Consider the following 17,031-nt stretch of genomic DNA (forward strand, 5'->3'; position numbering starts at 1 on the left):
GAATGAAGAAAGAGAGGAGGAGAGAAAGAAGAATGGGGGAGGGGGAGAGAATAGGTGCAGTATCAAGCAAGAAAACGGGGGCGCATTGGATCTTGGAGAGCATCATTAATTGCTCTTTCTTATTTCTCCTCCTGAATCCTTAAAGGAGAGAGTGTGGCTGCAGGGAGCGAAGTGAATGAGGCCCGAAAATGTCAGGGAGCCTGGGCGAGAGAGGTTTGCACAGACTGAGGAGAGAGAGTGGAGGTAGTGCGTCCTAATTGGTATTGGTTTTAACAAGTACTAGCCTGTAAATGTAACTGAGGTTTTAAAACCAGTTGTCGGAGCCTTTCTTTTCTTCCATTCCATTCTAGTCTGTCTGCTGCTGCTGATCAGAAAATGGACGAGCTCCTGGGCCCTGGGCGCATGTTTTCTGAACATCGTATACTTTTATAAATATGATCTCCATAAACATATAAGGGGGACTGGGGAGCGTAATAGGATAGAAAAAGTGGCTGTAAACGCTTTAACAAACTATAAAGCTCCTTAAAGCGGAGGGGCAGTGTTTGCTTGTTCTGTCCTTGCAGCAAAGAAATATAAAGGGTTTTTTACGACGCGCCCTTTGCCCGACCGAAGCCTGATCCTTGCCCGATATTTAATTATCATTTTCGCCGTGTTTTCCATAAGGCTGTTTGGTCCTTCCTGTCGGAGTGTAAGCTGAGGTAAAGGAGGGCTTTTCTAACGAGATAAAATTCTGGAAAGGTTAAGCTCGGCCTTGTAGAACATCTCGGCTCGTAAAAAGTAAGATGGCCTAAAGTGCAGCGATTAGCCCCAAAAGTCTCAACTGTGGAGTTATTTCTACTTTGATTGAGACTTAATTTCCTAGAATCTGTGCCCATACAGGCCCGAAAGTTATGAGGGGGATATGAAAAATCGGTGATGGAGATTCATGCTGATAATATTATTTTGTTTTGGAGCTATCATTTTATTTCCAGCATGGACTGTTTTCGCGTCCATTGCGTGCTTACATCAGCCAAATAAAAATGTCATTACCCGAATTTTATTCATTTAGATTATACAGCGCTGACACAAGAGGCCCAAATGCTGCAAGCACCCGCCTGAGTAACAGACTGTGTTGTGGTAAATCAGCTGATTGTACGCCCGACTTTCTGAGGAGTAATTGCCACAGTATTTTTCCAATTTATTACCCAGAATATGATCTTATTGAAGCTTCACCGCGCCGTGTTTTACACTTCCAATAAAGCGCTTGCTTATGAGATCTGTTGTCTGCGTGGTGAAATGTGAATGTATTGCGCAAAAAATTCATATCTGACCAGCTTTCACGCACCTGAACAACTGTCCACACATCCCCGCTGTCACAGCCAGACCACTAAAAAGACAGGGCAAGCCTGTTATCGGGTCATTCCCGCCGAATGCACACTTGGACAAAAAAACAAACGGTCTCAATGAACGTCAGAGACGTCGTAAACAACTGCGTCCCCACTCACTAATGCATTTGGAGCAGGAAGAAACATCAAAAACTGGACTTCGCCCATCGCGTCTTTATACTTTATGTCCTCTGCGTCAAATCTACACTAATTAAAACATCTTGAAATACTTGAAAGACTGGATTTGGCCGTAGTAGCAGCGCACATAAAGACCTGTGTGCATCCTATATGCGCTGGGTGTAGATATTCCTCATATTTTTTGAGGAAAAATGTTTCTGGCACCCAGTACTCAAGCACTAATACCCCTTACACATTCCACCTATACATGCCTGCATATTAAGCAGAGCCAGATGATGAGTAAGGTGCGAGCGTCCTTGGTGTGAATTCCGCACCAGGAAAAATAAACATTTCCTGGCAGCCTATACATATCTTGCACGCCTCTGCGTTATTATTTCCAAAGGCCTCAACCCTTCCTCTTTCTACGCTGTGAAAATGACCTGAATCTGCTTCCGACGTCAGGATGTTCTAAAGCAAAGTCAAGATGTGGCCTAATCACCTCACTTCTTTTTAAAGATGCCCCCTTAAAAAATCACCAAGAAGAGGAATACGGCCAATTTTACCCTCTTAAATGAGCCCATGCATGTGTGTGTCTTCCGTAAATGCAAGCAAACCGTCGGCGAGGCCTGTTTTATCGGTGGAGCAAGAGCCCCATCAAGTGGCCGGTTGCAGTAAGGCCACAGGGGGGAAGTCGGCCTGTAATGCGGCTTTATGGTTCTATTAAGTGCGCACATAAAGCTACATAAGCTGCTTTAAAATAAAACTGCGTGTTGTAATTGGAGGCCAGATGTGAGGGTTGATTTGTGATTTCTGGAAGAAAAAAGAAAGTGAAACGAAGACGGGCATTCAGACCTCTCGCATGTGCACGTCTGACTTTAAGGTTTAGAAACCTCAAATACTGAATACATTCTTTCTATTTTTATCTGAAGCAGGCCTACAAATTAATGTAACAGCACAAAACTGAAGATCAACAAGATTTAAATGTCAGTTTGCCCTTTTCTTTGTAAATTGTAGGTACACTGCTAGTTCTGTACAAAGCTTTTTATATTACTCTGCATCTATTTAAGTAGGCTATACTGTACAAACAATGGGTTCACTTTACTAGCTTTTTTCCCTTTCAGGCTGTTAGATAGCCTACGTTTATATGTTGTTAATATGTTTAGCATTTAATGCCGGGGTTTGTGCGTCTGTTACTGGTATTAATATACTGGCTTATACTTATTAGTCATGTACGTAACTGTTATATTGCATTAATTAATTAATTAATTGAAATGATTCAAATTAAAATGAAATGTTACTGCATTTTTATATGTTTGCATATAAACAAAAATACTAAATACTAATACAATGCAACAAAATAAAACAAATTACTAAAAATCAAGAAATTAAAATCAAATTATGAAATTATATATTGAACAATAAACATCGTTAACATTGTTAATATTATATTGTGAGTTTTTTATTGATTGTGTTATTGTTTGGTTTTAGACTGAAAATGACATGCGACATGCATCTCTGCTGTTATAAACTATGAAACTATTTTAAATACAAAGACCATGTGAATAAGTGAAGCGTGGTAAAGTGAAAAGTGTAACTGCGTGTATCTCCTCCTCTGTGTCAGTGAAGTCCAGTTCAACCCAGACAAACCCGTTTTATTACCGCAGATGATCGCTGCTTTTATGTTTGAGGGACCTGGTGTGTATGTGTGTGTGTGTGTGCAGGTTGCTAAATTACAGGCTGTAAACAGACTGTAAAAGCGGTTGTTAACATTATCTGAAGAGACTGCAGCCCAGATCCTCAGTCTCACCCCTGTGGAAATATGAACCCATATTAGGCTATCATAACGGTGAAAACTCAGAAATAGAAAACAGCAACACAGAGATTGAAAATAGCGCGATATATTTTTTTAAAAAGTGGCCTAATAATAACAATTACACAGCACAACTTCTCTGTCGGGGTCTGTTGTCTGGATGTGTTTTTGGCGTTTTTTGGAGGGGACTTTATGCCTACAGGCCCGGGTTAGAAAAAAGGGAGGTCGGGGACACACACAACCAGGCTGCAAAAATACCCCAATAGTACCAAACGGCTACACAACCATAAAACTCCCAAAGCTGAAAAGAAGAGGAGGAGTAGGAGGATGACGGAGACTCGTCCTCCCTTCCATGCTGCTACAATACAAAAAATCAAATTCGGAGAATCCCACTATTGCTCGGTTTTTGCATCTAAACACGGATTGTGCCTGCATATCCAGGCCTGTCCATCACTCCACCGCCTCTCTCAAGTCTAGAAAATCTAACATCTAGAAGAAGTCGTCACACTAATATCTACTCTCTCCCTCTGACTTTAGCGCATATCAATCCCATTTTAACCTCCAAATAAAGGATCAAGCTGTATTTGAAACGTTGACTCTAATATTTCCTTTCTGTGTGTGTCTTTCCTCGCGCCCTTTTCTTTCTTTCGGCGTGTTTGCTTTACAGCCGTTTAGTTCTTAACCTTCAGAAATTTATACGCTATAAACCTTTATTGCCATCATATTCTTTTATTGCGCCGCACCGCATTGAATCCTCTTTCTCTCTTCTCCTCTTCTTTTCCGTCTTCCTCTTTGCTGTTTTTACGACAGTCGGCGGCGGCTTCTTCCAACCCGCACGCATCCGCTCCTGCATCCCTCATCGCCCACCCAACCCCTCCTCCTTTTTTTTTTACCCGTGAGATCGAGACCCCCGGTGCGTGCAGCACATCCTGCTTCTCTCGTGCTGTTTCTTTCCGTGTTTGAAAATAGGAAGTGTGCAAAACAACTGACGTGAGAAAGAAGAAGAGGAGGAGGGGGAAAGAAAGCTTCTGGAACTTTATTGGCCCAAAGGGAGAAATACTATCAGATTTTTTTTTTTTTCAAAGTAAAATAAAACAAATGAAACAAACCCTTACGGCATGTTCTGACCGGCGGAGTCCACTTGTGGTTTTACAATTACAGAAGAAATAAATGCAGGAAGCCTCATCTTTCCTGTAAAGCTCCACCGGGCGACTCACTGCAAGAAATCAAACTGTTCGGAGATGTGTGGCTTTGAAACACAACTACTGTGAATGCAGATGGATGTGAATCATTTGGATGAAACAGAGTGATTGGCTGTGTATGTGCCGCTGCCCTAACCGTTTTCAAAGGAATGGGCCAACAGGGGCGAACGTCATGCCAGACAAACAATATGAGACTGTCTGCTACAAGTTGAAATCTTAATCTGAAAGTTTAGTGGAGAAATAATATTAGTTATTGGCTACTTTTTACTTTTAATTTTCTAACTTATTATTTGCAATTATTACGAGCAACAAAACGTTTACTTCTTCTTCTTCCTATCATTATTATTATTATTATTATTATTATTATTATTATTATTATTATGGGATTTGGGAGAGCTTTTATGTTTGTTTGTTATTTTTCAATTAGGCGTTGTAAAATCACAACCTATTGTACTTTTTAATTTTGTATGTCATTAATATAAAAAAGCTTAAATTATTATAAATAATATCAATTATTACAATTACCATTTTAAAATATGTAATAAATTATAAAGCTTGTCCACACATTGTTAGAGTATTTATTTGTGTGTGTCTTGGAATAAGTTCTTTGAGCAAAAACCAATAATAATACTAAAAACATTCAACCAAGTCTTGCAGTCTCTTTCCAACTGTCTGCCTGGGAGGACTGTGGAATGAACGGTCTAGAAAAAGCTAGTAAATGTATTTCTTGAGCAGGTGAGAAAGATCTGTAACATGCACATTTAAATAATAATTATATTCTAGGATGTTATTACAAAAAAGTGCTGTAACACATACTTATATTGCTTTCATTGTTGTATTTGTGCACATATTGTTATTGATGTTATACTTTAGGTCTATCCAGTCAGAGGCATCTGTAACATGTGCACATACTGTTATCATTTCTATATTTCATGTTATTATTATTATTATTATTATTATTATCACATTATTATTATTGTTATTGTTATTGTTATTATTATTATTTTATCCAGTCAGAAGGAGCTCTAAAATGGGCCCAGCATTCTGCTCAGCTAACATGCAGTGTTACTACTGTGTTTGATGGTTTTCTTTTTTTTTGCCCAGTCAGAGGCAGCTGTAACATGTGCACACTGTTATTATTAATTACTATGTTGATGTTATTATTATGTTTCCCTGCCCAGCCAGACAAAGCTATACCATGTGCATATATAGTTATAATTTCTGTATTTTCTGAATTATTATTATTATTAATATTATTTCTGTCCTTGAAGGTATTCTCTTCTTTCTTTCTTTTTTTGCCCAGTCAGAGGCAGCTGTAACATCTGCAGAGCAGCCAGCAGCATTTGGCTTGCCGTCCAACTGTTAATGAGTCCAGAATGGCTGATGTGATCTGATCCATACAACCGTTTGTATCAGTGGGACCATAACTCTCTTTGTGAAAATGTATGAATATGAATGATATTCTCTGTTGCTTGATGAATTATAGAAGCTGTGCTGTGTAAAACAGCTCATTCAATGCAGGGGACAGGGGAGAGCTGCTCTGGGCCATCCACCCAGAGTGTGTCAGTGAAGCCGGTTATTATCTGTTGACTCTGTTTTAATGAGAGTTTAAAGTGAAGACATATTGGACTGGCCATGTTCGCCTGGGGTGATATATGAATTTTGCCAGGAGCAGCACGTGGTTTGTCTTGTGCAGCCCATTTAGTTTCAGAAAATATCACTGAAATGATGAGGCCTGCACCTACTTTGGCCACACAGCTAAATCACTGCACAATGAGCCAATCTGGATTTTTCCATTGCCTCTCAGTTGGGATACATTACAGAGAAAGGGAGATGGGAGTTGGGGTGTAGGTTGCAGTGGGCCGTGTGTCAGTGTTTGGGTGACAATTTCAGCAACATAACCAGATCCAACAACTGACTCAAAACCAGTGCCATACATGCTGCAGGAATTTTATTAGAAACAGACTAGAGAGAAATTTGTCCTCCAGGTTTCTGTTGGAGCCCAGATCCAGATCATACTGTATTACAGTTGTTAATCAGACAGTAATTTAAGATTATATATATTGGTATATTAGCAATATATGGACTATCAAAGTTGCTAAACAACAAACTCCAGCCTGATTCCAGAGCTAGTGGAAATTGATATACAATGTTTTCCTTTGTACTATAACTCCAGCTAGTTCTTTGCTTAGCTCTTTCTTGCTGCTTGTAGAATTACTTTTACTTCTCACTTTACCCATAACAAAAGTACTGCTGCCCATGATTCTGCCCTCTCCTTCAGATGCGACCATGATGTCTCCCTGGTGTTTCTGTGGCTCCATAAATGAAACGCATCCTTGTATTAACCTGATGTGAATATGAGTTGTTGTGTGAGGCTCCTGCTCTCTGCATTCTCTTAGATTTACTGTGCCATGTGTCACAGCAATCCCCCACACACACACACACACAGATAGTTGGGTGAAGCAGCTTGCAGTTGCTGTCCTTCCCTGGGGCAGCAGGCTTCAGCTGGATGGAGGCCTGCAGCAGAGTGCAGGGCTTCTGAATTTAATGAAGCTCCGACCCTTCTAGACCTCTGAGAAGTATCACAATCATCCGCCATCGTGTCCACAGATGGTTTATGGGATGGCTTTGTTGGGGCCCAAGCCTAAATCTGCTTAAATCCAGAGACCTCATTGGCTGGGCCCAGCAGTGCAGGGCGAAGCAGAGAGGCTGTGCTGAGACTTTGTTCACCATTACATTTCTACCACTTTACACCACGGCTGTTTACACTGCTTTCACTGTCAGCACTGTTTGTTTACTAATGTAAATGTAATTTAATTACTAAACTAATGTACTAATATCATGCCTTCACTAACTATATAAACAGTTAGTGAATGCTTGATAACATAATATAACATAGTTCTAATCCTATGTAATTAATTGGTCTTCATGCATTTAAACACATTTCTAGAGTTTTAAATCCAACCCAAATGACTTGTACATGAGTGTAAACAGTTCATTAATGCTATAGAATACACTGTATGTATATATTCAGTTGCATAATCATATCAGTCATCAATCACCATGTCAGATGTTATACCGTGTTATCAAGCGTTCATTAGCCTGCATGTTTATTGACCAGTTAGGGATGGTGATTGGAGGAGTTATAATTGTTTACAAATACTTTAAGACACACCTTTAAAACATTTTAACAACTACATTATAGTGTGTTAAAGTGTGTTATAAACCTCTCCTTAAGTGTTTATATAGTGCTTTTGAACTACCCTATTAGTACACCTACTCCTGCTACTGATATTGCTTGCTTGATCTAAACAGTAGCTGAACCGATATTACAAAATGTTCATTGTAGACCTATGCCAGCCACATGAAAGCTCTTAGTGCTATTACTACTAGTCCTGCAACCAGGACTTGAGCTGAACACTGAGGACACTGAAAAAAATAGTTAAATACATTAAATTTGACAAAAAACGGAAAAAAATTCAGAATTTTTTGGTGGCTAGTAACGTGTAGCCACCAAAAAGTGTAGCAACAACAGCAGCAACTGTTGATCATCAAATAAATTGACTTTGCAAATTATACTACCACACTTGCTGTAATTATCAGAATACATACTATTAGAGTTACTAGCACTACCTTGATGCAAGTGCCAACAGTGATATTCCACAGCTGAAAGAGTTACTGAAGCTTACTCTGCTTCTGTTCTCTTACACACCATTACTATTTTATATCATTTATGTGATGTTAGTTTTCTTCTGCTTCTTATGCATGAACAGCAACACATGTCAACTTTTACTGCTTGTGCTACTTCAACTCCAAGCCCTATTATAACTGTTTCGACATCATGTGTGAAGCAAGAGAGAAAATAGAGATCCTGCAGCCCTCATCAGACTTTGTGTCTATCATTTGGTGCAGAGACAAACACAGGAACCGCAGCGGCTTCACAAGCTCCTAATGGACAGATGACGACGCCTCTACTGAATGCACTCATCATCTCTGTGTGTGGGTGTGTCTATGTGTGGGGAGGGGGAAGGGGGGGGGGGTGTTTATGGGTTTATGACAGTCTTTTGGTGTTGCAGCCAAACAGACGCCCCTCTCATTTAAGTTTCAGTGTACAACTGAAGATACACATATTTTAAACACATGCTGGCTCATCCGCTTCTTTCTCTCCCAGCCCCCCAGAAAAGAAGAACCAAAAGGAACCATCCAAAGGGAAAGCTTAGCTGCTCGCTCTGAACTTTCCCACTGCAGCCTTATTTACACCAGAGAACAGCAGAAAAAGAGATCTTCCTATAACGGAAATTATGTAAATGGTCGATTTCAGTTGTAAATCACAAATGATCCCCCACCATTCCCTCCCGGATAACCGTCTATTTAATTAGCAGTGAGAAGCAGCAATTTAATGACATGAATCAAATCGTACTGTAAAGTATCTTGTTTAATAGGAATCCAGCATCAGCAGTGCCATCGCACAAAGAAACAAGAGACAACAACACAGAAGAGAGGAAAACATACAAGAAGGGACTGGAACATTTCACATGGAGAAGATCAGAGAGACTGGAGTTTGCCTGCTCGTTAATAAAGCCTTTACTGTGGCCACATGGATTAGATTTGACTCATTAAAAAAGCGGAAGGAAAATAAAATGACTTCTGGAGCTGGACAAAGCCATTTATCGACAGCAAAAACTCCAGAAACTTTGCTTCTCCAGTCAGGAGAGTAAATACAGGAAGCGAGAGAAAGTCAAAAAGGGCAGAAAGTAACAGAGTCAATAATTCAAATAGAAGTGATAATTTATATAGAAGCATTGCCCCATTATAATCAAACCCTTTCGTCTTCTATGTCCCAATACTTAGCGGTATTTAGGCTACATCAGCATGAGTCCAACTCATTACTGTTCAACATTTAACAAATCATAGACAAAAAGCACATCGGACTGACATCAGAACAGATAACAGTTGGACAGTCGGCACAACAACATGGAAAACAGAATCTAAAGAACATGACAGACAAAATGAAAAAAAAAATCATCTATATTATAGTAAGATGCCATGTCCCAATAAGACAAAACAATATTCAGCATATTGAACTCATTACAATAAGAAAGACCTTGTTACTAATTTTATATACAATAAATTAGAAATATTTCCTATCAAGAAACTTCTATTTAGTCTGTTTTAATTTTTCAGTAAGCATTCCCCTCCAACAGATTTAACACACAGAGCTAAACGACGAAATAACGTCTTCAAATGACAAGAGACTCGAGGCATGCGCAAACCATGTAAACATTTTTACTCGTAAATAGAGGATTCGATGCTGCTTATCGAGAAATTGTAGCGCTTCTCTGTTTCGACTTTGCAAAAAAGGCTGGTTGTAGACCCGTTCATTTCTGCGTGTAAATTAAAAATGAAAACAACATAAACTAAACTGGAGACAACATCCACGCAAGTGTGTGTGTGTAAACAATATATATGTGCGTCTAATTTTTACAATGTTGGTGCACAAGCAGCCTTTGTGGTCTGCAAGCCACAAAGTCCAACACCACACACACACACACACACACACACGGACAATGTTGTTTATGATCGTCCGTAAAACTGCCATGGACGCCATTTAACTACGCCAAAACTTCAAATAACGCCATAGTAGCAGGTTGGCTTTCCAACATTTCCTCTTCATATTTTAAAACTCAGATCAATAAAATTCTGCAGAAACTTAAGTCTAACCAGATAATACTCAGAGCTATTATTGTACATTTAGACACTATTACAGAAGCATTTCGCGCGAAAATCTTAATCTTAATTGTTCTGTTATGTCTGTGGATATAAATGTGTTATCGAACCTCTATGAATGATATTCCCGGGGGAAAAATTAAAAGGAACTTCAAAATCGTCAGTAAACATGCGCATCGGGATATTTCGCTCTTTCTTCAGTACCAGTATGCGTTTAGAAACCGCCGTTGCGCATACTATCCCTATATTTCCTGAAATGAGAGAGAAACCGGCCTTGCATAGCAGATAATACACAATATACTGTATGTATAAAAATAGAGCTGATTCTTTCTAAAATGCAATGCACTGAAATATTGAAGAAACATTGGAAGATGGTGACCGAGAGGATAGAGGTTTTTGAGTCTGCAGGGCGCAGACCAGTGCTACATGCACACTGCACACATGGACTTTGTGCGCACTTGAATCTGAAATTAACATTTTTACATATTTACTGCAAATAGCTGGTAACCTAAACGAATTAGCAGCCATGGATGATTTGTAATGGCCAGTCTAATTTAAGAAGCGTTTGTGTCACCTGTTTTTTTAATAATGTTTGAGAGTGAGTGTTGAGAAAGCATGTAGGGTCAGAATTTGAGAAGAAGCAGCCAAAACTATCTGGAGTAGCCTATTTATCATCTAAAGTAAATTCAGGTCAGAGTAGCAGGTGATCAAGGCTAACTTCACCTGGATAAATCTGACTTGGATTCAGCCAAAACTGAGTCTTGATGCTCGAAGCCTCAAGTTTCAAGAAGGGTGGGTATGATAAAAAAAAAAAACTTTAAAAAACCCCCAAAACTGGTGCTTTGTGCTGTGTCTCTTCTCAGATAAACCCTGCTAACTTCAGGCTCATGTGATGCGGAGGGGAGGACTATCGATAGTCGATAAAAGCCGCAGATGAGCCGCAGCGCACAAAGCATCTGGAGAAGTAGCTGAAGGGCGGGGATCCACGGTATCGACAGCAGCCTAATCGGATCCCCGGTTACTGAGTCGGGTTAACACCCCCACCCTGTCCCATCCCATCCTCCTCCTCCTCTAGTAGGCTATCTGCTCATTACTTACAGGCCGACAGCCGGGAAACAAACGGCGGCTTGCTGCTATCAACGCCGACCATCAGGCGCTTTCTAATCAAATTCTGCCAGCAATGAGAGAAGCAAGAAAAAAGGAGAATAAAAAGAAGGATGAAACCAGTGTGTGTGTGCGTGTGTTTGTGTGTATCCTCCTCAGCTCCTAGTGCTTATTAATGACCACGTGAAACCCCAGTTTCGCACGCCTCCGGTGTCAGCGATAGATCAATAAATAACTAATAAAAGAAGGAGTAGTGCTTGAGAAAAAAGAACCCACCCACCCCCAGTCTGTTGTAACATCGCCAGCTGTTTTCTTTCCTTTCATCATGTAACCTAAAATCAAAGCCTAAATAATAGCGTAATATAAAACTATGAAGACGGAGGACGAACAAGAGCCATCAGCTCATCAAACAAACATTCCAATCCGCAGTTTTATATGAGTCCCATCCTTTTAAAGGAGAGGAGGTTCAAGAGGAATTGCTGTTGGTTGGTTGAGTTTTTATCCATCATCCTCCATGACCACAAACTCATGATTCCAAAGTCCCAGCCTCCTTCTAACATCAGACGGAGCGTTTCCGACCTTCTTAAGACTTCAGTGTTAACGTGGTGACGTCCTCAGCGTCTGTTAGCGATCAGTGAAGCCACCGATCAGTTGTATAGATCGGTGTGATTCGACAGAAGCTCATGTGGTAGTGCCTGAAGGTGAAACCAAATTGGAAACTGCAGATGTATGTGTGTGTATTTTTGCAGTTCTTGGGAAGGCCATTTTGTGTTCTAGACAGAAGAAATAGGGGCCTTTATGTTGAATATATGGTGCTAGCGTGCGTGCATGTGCGTCTGAATGTGTACGTGCGCGCGCGGGTGAGAGTCCCGCTAGTCCTTGGGTTGGTCCTTGCTCTGTTTCTTCATTTTCATCCTCCGGTTCTGGAACCAGATCTTCACCTGCCGCTCCGTCAGGTTAAGCGCGCGTGCCACCTCGTGCCGCCGGTCCCGCGTGAGGTACATGTTGAACAGGAACTCCTTCTCCAGCTCGAGCGTCTGATATTTGGTGTACGGGCACCGCTTCTTCCTGGAGGAGCGCGCATGTAGCCAGTTGGCAGAGGGGTCATCTGGGGGAAGATAAAAAAAAGGAAAGGAAGGCAATTAATGATTAAATAAAATAAATGCGCGTGTACTCTCTTTTGTGAGTTTTGTAACATTAAAATGACAATTAAATGATCAAAACAGCATTTTTCCGTGCGTAAAAGCTTTGCTCGAAAAAAACAGACTCTACAACTGACACTTATGGTGTCAACAGGGGCGCAACTTTGACACAAGAAGACCCATGGCTGTTTTATTTGACACCACGTGGAAGACGGCCTGCTCTAGCCAGCCTGCAGCTTCCATGTAAGAGGATGGAGGCACGATGGATAAATACGAACAGAACATCGCAATATGCGGTTTGTTTTTAAAAAGTGGAGCGTAAATAATAGCATGACAAAATAGATAAAACATAGTCTGATCTCAATATAGCTTACTGATAAACGGAACCAGCTTTGAGAGCGGGTCCAGACCTTTCAAAATGCACTATTTAATTCACAATTTAAACAAAAGCATAAAAAAGCAATGACTTCTCATGATTAGCCAATGAGTTAGCTGATATGGTCACGGCTGCAGTTATTTACATATATTCATATATAGTAATGGCAGGCAGGGAGATATCTGACTTGTTTCTGGAGGCTCCTATTTGAAGGTGACCGTCAGCGGATTAATATAAGATATATATATATAGACTAATGATAACAGAAATAAAGCAAGGCAACAATTCAGAGTTTCGGAGGGCAACATAGTATTTGTCTGTTGCTAAATCACCTTTTGTGACCAAAAACGGTAGCCGAAATACACCCAGCGTGCGTGATGACAGCAAACACACAAAAACACATCAGGGAAGATGTTTTTCAGGCCTAATACCGCTTTGTTTTGTTTGCGTGAGAATGATGACCACATTGCAGCTCAGCACTGTCACTGCTTCCTGCGTCACTTCTCCTTACTCCTAAATTAATAAGCAGCATGACCCTGATGGGATTAGAGCAAAAATATTTATGTATTATGTTTATATGTGTTCTTCCTTTGCCTTTCAGTAAGCTTATATAGATTCAATATGATTTTCACACATTTCATACAATAGATTGTACTGAACCCATTTTCCTCATAACTAAATCCATACATTAACTTAAAACAGATTGTCTTTAAGGAGTTATTTGTTCTTTCGGTGAAGTTAAAGGTGATAAAATCACGGATTTGTGATGACACTCAGCTCCATGTTGCCACATCAGAATTCCGACATAATTGGATGTTCTTCATTTTCTGTGGAGAGAAAATTATGAATTATTGTCTGTTTTTTTTTTATCTCTGTCTCTCTTTCTTCCATATGTCTTGTTTGCCAGGCTACCCAGACTTTTCACCTCCCCACCCCTACCCTGACTCCCCACCACCCCACCCCTCTTTATAGCTTTCAGACCTATGTAATTAGCAGAGATTTCTTGTTTGGGATACAAGGGTCTGGTTTAGGGCTGAAAGCTATCTGCTGTTCCCCTCTGCAAAGCACCAAGGCATCTCAACTATGAGGCAGCTTGCTGGGACTGTCACGGCAGAGAGGCTCTCTAAATGACAACTCCACCATGAAAAAAATTGGAAGCCCTTTTCTCATTTTGAGCTTTTCCATCCATTTAACACTGATTTTACTTGCAAATAATACTGTGTTTGTAATCAGTTTGACCAAATCTCTCAGGTACTCAGGTATATCTCAGAATACAGACGTTTCCATTTTGAAACAACTACCAAAACACATTCAGGAACGATGTGAGAGGCGAGAACTGGTCTTGGTTAATTTCCACTTTTACATCTTCTAAATAAAACCTTTAACCAAGAGCAATCATTCCCTGTGGTTAGGCTCTTCCTCCAGTCAATTGCAACTCAGTCAAGCCAACAAAGAGTCCTACACTAGCTAGAGTCAGAAAAACCAAAAAGAAATTCAATGTAAACAGATAAATCTTAACCTCGCTGCCTTCTCATTGGGCATAGCTATGTCCTAAAATTTTGTCTGAACAGTTAAGAAAAATAACATGTGCTGCAAAAGCTTAAAGACCATATCTGATGATGAACAGAAGTGAAGAGCAGCATGCAAAGCAGAAAGCTAGACCACACTGGAACTATTTCCTTAAACCCTGCTGTTTCTTCAATGCATTTTATCGGTGACACCAAATCAGTGCAACTCCAACACTGGTGCAAAACCCAAATGTGACTCAAGGAGGGGATTCCTTTCTGGATTTATTGGTAAAAAACTTGTTTGTAGAGTCACTGTCTGATGAATTTTGGAATATAAGCTCCATCTAAATCAGTTTGGGCAACATAATGGCCAAAAAGCTTCTCCCTGCTGCTGTCTAACCGCAAAAAAAGAGATTTTATCCTTGCAGCCAGGAGCAGATCAGGTCTGCAGGGCAAGGGGTTATAAAGGAGATTTTCTGTACCTATATAAAATGCAGCCTCAGTCTTCTGGCCCAAAATGGCAGAAGGGATGATCTTATCACTCACAAGTCATGGGGAAAAGCCTGAGCTTCAGCGCATTTTGACGCCAAGCAGGAAGAATTAGAATGTGTGTGTGTTCCTCACTGAGGGGCCAGACTTTTTCCTAACTGATGCTGGGTGGAGGGTTTGTCTGTCTTCAATTTCACTGGTAATATTTTACAACCATGACAATCATACTTGCTATAATGCCAAAGCAATTCACACAACTGCATATGACATTCATAACTGATTTTTTTTTTCTCCATGTTATGAACAAACAACTGTTTTGTGTGGTACCATGAGGAGTGTTAGCTTTATGTTTGATCAGATTAACCTAAATTTACATTCAAATGTGCAGCTTCAGTTTCTTATGGATTAACATTTACCAGTACCAATACTTGAAAAAAAACTGAAAGGTCACATTTTGAATGTTAAGTTAAAATTAATTGAAAGTAAAGTCATAATGTTGAGATAGCAAGTAAAAAATATTAGTTGCTAAGTCAGAATTCTCATCATTTTACTTAAAATGTCAAAGTTTGAACATCTTTGTTATATTTTGGTTTGAAAAATGCATACATTTGACATACTATCATAATTTTGACTTATTTTGTCAGCTTTTACACTTAGTATGAGCATATTTCCTAACATACTTTTTCTTTTCCTGGCAGGACACACACACAAATGGGCACATTGAATCCATACATCAAGGCCATCAGTTGGGTATGGCAATCTAAATCTAAATCCTAAGTTTATATTGTAAATTTTTAATTGCAAAGCCAACATGCTTGGAAGTCATGTTGTGAAACCACTAACAGACGTCAAACTTGACCAGTTCTTCATCAAAGCATCAGCTTCCTTAATAATTCATGTCTGTCTATCATCTTCTTCCAGGTTTAAATACGCATGTGAACACATCAATGATCACTACAAAAGTGAGCTATCTGTTCACCAAATTTGAACCAACACAATAGTTTCCTAAATGTCCTAGATTTAGAAGACAATTCCACATACAGAAATCACTAGGCATTTGTTTTGCTCTGCTCTGCACAGAACTCAGACAAGAAGTCCCATTTGAAATAATGGAATAAGTGAAATAAGAAAATGAGCTAATTTCAGCTTTAAAAAGTTATGACATTGTTTTGAAATGTACAAAAACAAGCAGACTGTGTGAGGTCAGTCATGGTGGTTTTCTTCATTAATGTGAACAATCCCATGATGAAAACTTTACCCACAAAGTAGAAATTAAGACATGTAGGTATCATTTTGTGCTTTTTAGCCAACACTACAAATTTGTAGTAATGTATCGCAAATAGGGCCACAACTTTTTATCAGATATTTTTTTGCAGGATATATGGACGTGAAAGTATGTTGAACAAGTCAAACAGCTGGGATTCTTTCACAAGCGTTTCTGTTTGGTTTGGTGGTGTAATTCAGTATATTAGATGCAGAGACTTTGGAACAAGATTGCAAAGCCAAGATGGCTGCCAGGGATGTACACTGCGTCACCCAGCCTCTGTCTCTGTGTGGATCTGACAGAATAGCCTCCCTGTGTTATTCCCACCAGCTGAATGGGTTAGCGGCTATCATTAGTAAATACGTCCTTAATACCCTCTAGAATCAATTTCCTCCAACATGGCCAGCATGTAGAGGATCGATTTCATCTCAGAGCAAAATAATGCCTAGTACAGAGGTGAGGAGAGGGTGGGGTGGGGGTGTATGGTGCTTTTGTCACACAGTAAAGTGGGTGCTTTGCATTCCCCGGGTGTATAATCAACCCCAGGACCATCCATTACCCTCGGAGCAGTGCCGACCATGGCTGTCACCCAGAATGACGAACCGGTTGAGGGGGTGGGGAGCGGTGGAGAAGAGTGGTGAGTTGAGGTGCTGGTGGTGATGGTGGACTGTATAGACTTTTTTTCTTCAAAGGGTGGGAAGACAGTAAGGATGATGACAGATAGAAAGAAAGAATATGGGTGGGGGGTTATGGGTGTAACTTGAAGTCTTGTCTTTAGGTTACATCCATGTATCTGCAGAAGCAATATGTGGCTTGGATGTCACATGGACAGGTACATGGATGAAAAGATTGATATTCCCGTAAAGCTATGGCCCTGCAGCGCGATGTGTCCAATTGTAGGCCAATGTGTGTCTTTGCCTGTGGGTGT

The 17,031-nt window shown here is 40.1% G+C and overlaps 1 protein-coding gene across 2 annotated transcripts in view; it reads right to left on the reverse strand.

The window, feature by feature from the left end:
• hoxb9a (homeobox B9a) overlaps positions 1-17,031 on the reverse strand; it is a 32,451-nt gene that overhangs the window by 5,622 nt on the left and 9,798 nt on the right. The window contains exon 2 of one of the 2 annotated variants that reach the window (XR_006376295.1): positions 10,031-12,432. Coding sequence is in view for 1 of the 2 variants with exons in the window: in XM_044182207.1 (XP_044038142.1) it covers positions 12,197-12,432 (236 nt within the window). In the remaining variant the exon portion in view is untranslated. Of the gene's footprint in view, positions 1-8,910; positions 12,433-17,031 lie in introns of those variants that run through there. The other variant, XM_044182207.1, reaches the window with a different exon arrangement.

This window comes from Siniperca chuatsi, linkage group LG21 (assembly GCF_020085105.1).
Source record: "Siniperca chuatsi isolate FFG_IHB_CAS linkage group LG21, ASM2008510v1, whole genome shotgun sequence".
NCBI lineage: Eukaryota > Metazoa > Chordata > Actinopteri > Centrarchiformes > Sinipercidae > Siniperca > Siniperca chuatsi.